The sequence below is a fragment of the Belonocnema kinseyi genome, chromosome 2, assembly GCF_010883055.1.
Source record: "Belonocnema kinseyi isolate 2016_QV_RU_SX_M_011 chromosome 2, B_treatae_v1, whole genome shotgun sequence".
Lineage (NCBI taxonomy): Eukaryota > Metazoa > Arthropoda > Insecta > Hymenoptera > Cynipidae > Belonocnema > Belonocnema kinseyi.
Window position 1 is genome coordinate 71,158,700 of NC_046658.1, and position 1,268 is coordinate 71,159,967.

A 1,268-nucleotide genomic window follows, 5' to 3' on the forward strand; every position below is an offset into this window, starting at 1 on the left:
CCGCCAGCATAGCCGCCGAAGTCATTAGAGGAGAGATCAAGCCCTACCGCGACGACAACGCGGGAACACCCTTAGGTAGGGAGATAGATAGATAGATAGATACATAGATAGATAGATAGATAGATAGATAGATAGATATATAGATTTTTTTTGTATGAGGAGGGGAAATCTTCAAAAGACACCCAGCTACAGTCTGGGTAGTGTCGGATTTTTATCGACTAAAACCTCTCTTCCCACGTCTGCCAGCGACCCTGGAAACCGCTTCCGCATTACTTCAAGGTCGTTGGTCATAGACGTACTTTGTCGAAAGACGACACCTCCTTTGCATGGCCTCGCGGCTCACTCCATGCGAAAAACCTTTACGGTTTTCTCTTCGCTGTAGGAGGTGGGCGAAAAGCCACCTTTTCCCTACATTGCGCTGCCTTATGGCCCTCCAGACCGCATCTGTGACAGTTGCCACTGCAGTCTTCTCCGGTACATTCCCTGGCAATGTGCCCGGGATTGTGGCATCGGTAACACCGAATTACGGCATTGTGCGCCTTCACACGGCAGTACAACCACCCGATCTTTAGTCGACCAGTCACCTCCAACTTTCTGGCAGGGACTGCGTCCAGCTCAACGAAAGCCAGGACACAACCCCTGTTGTTCCTCTTTGTCAGGTTGATCTTAGGAGGAGCACCAATGCGCTCCCCTAAAACCGCCCTCAGAGCTTCCTCAACATCTACCACCTCGGTAGTCTCCACGAGGTCGTAAAGCACAATTTTGGCTCTTGGAACGAGGTGACGAACGCCACCGCTATCTCCGAGAGCCCCTGAGAGAGCTGTTCCAAACCGCTCTCTGTCCTCCTTTTTAGCTTTGAGCTCTATGAGCACATCGCCAGTTCTTGTCTGTCTGATGGATTTGACAGACACACCGTGATCGTCAGGCTTAACGTTCGCCTGAACTTCCTTCAGCACATCCGCATATTTTTTCCCAGCAGCAGGATTGATGGCAATAGCCTCTCTGGGAATTTTCCTCCTTTTCCGCCTTTTTGGTTAACAGGGTTCCTTCTCCCGTTCTGGATCCTTTTTGGTCCTTTGCTCCGTTCTCCCTCCGTCAGTTTTTGGCGGCTGTTTCTTTTTTCTCCTCCTACTTGGGGCCTCGGTCCACTCAGCCTCAACCTGGGTTTTGGACTTCACCGGAGCCGGGATTTGCCCGGATACCCCTGAGGTCGACGGTGTCGACTCCCTTGCCGCACCATTGAGCTGCTGATCTTCCAAGAGACTTTG

The 1,268-nt window shown here is 51.6% G+C and overlaps 1 protein-coding gene across 1 annotated transcript in view; it reads right to left on the minus strand.

Annotated features, from left to right (window-relative positions):
• Positions 1-359: 359 nt before the first annotated feature.
• The window catches only part of LOC117182718, a 5,041-nt gene continuing 4,132 nt past the window's right edge, over positions 360-1,268 (minus strand). Inside the window, exon 2 of the mRNA XM_033375823.1 lies at positions 360-1,026. Within this exon, the coding sequence (XP_033231714.1) occupies positions 360-1,026 (667 nt within the window). The remainder of the gene's footprint in view (positions 1,027-1,268) is intronic.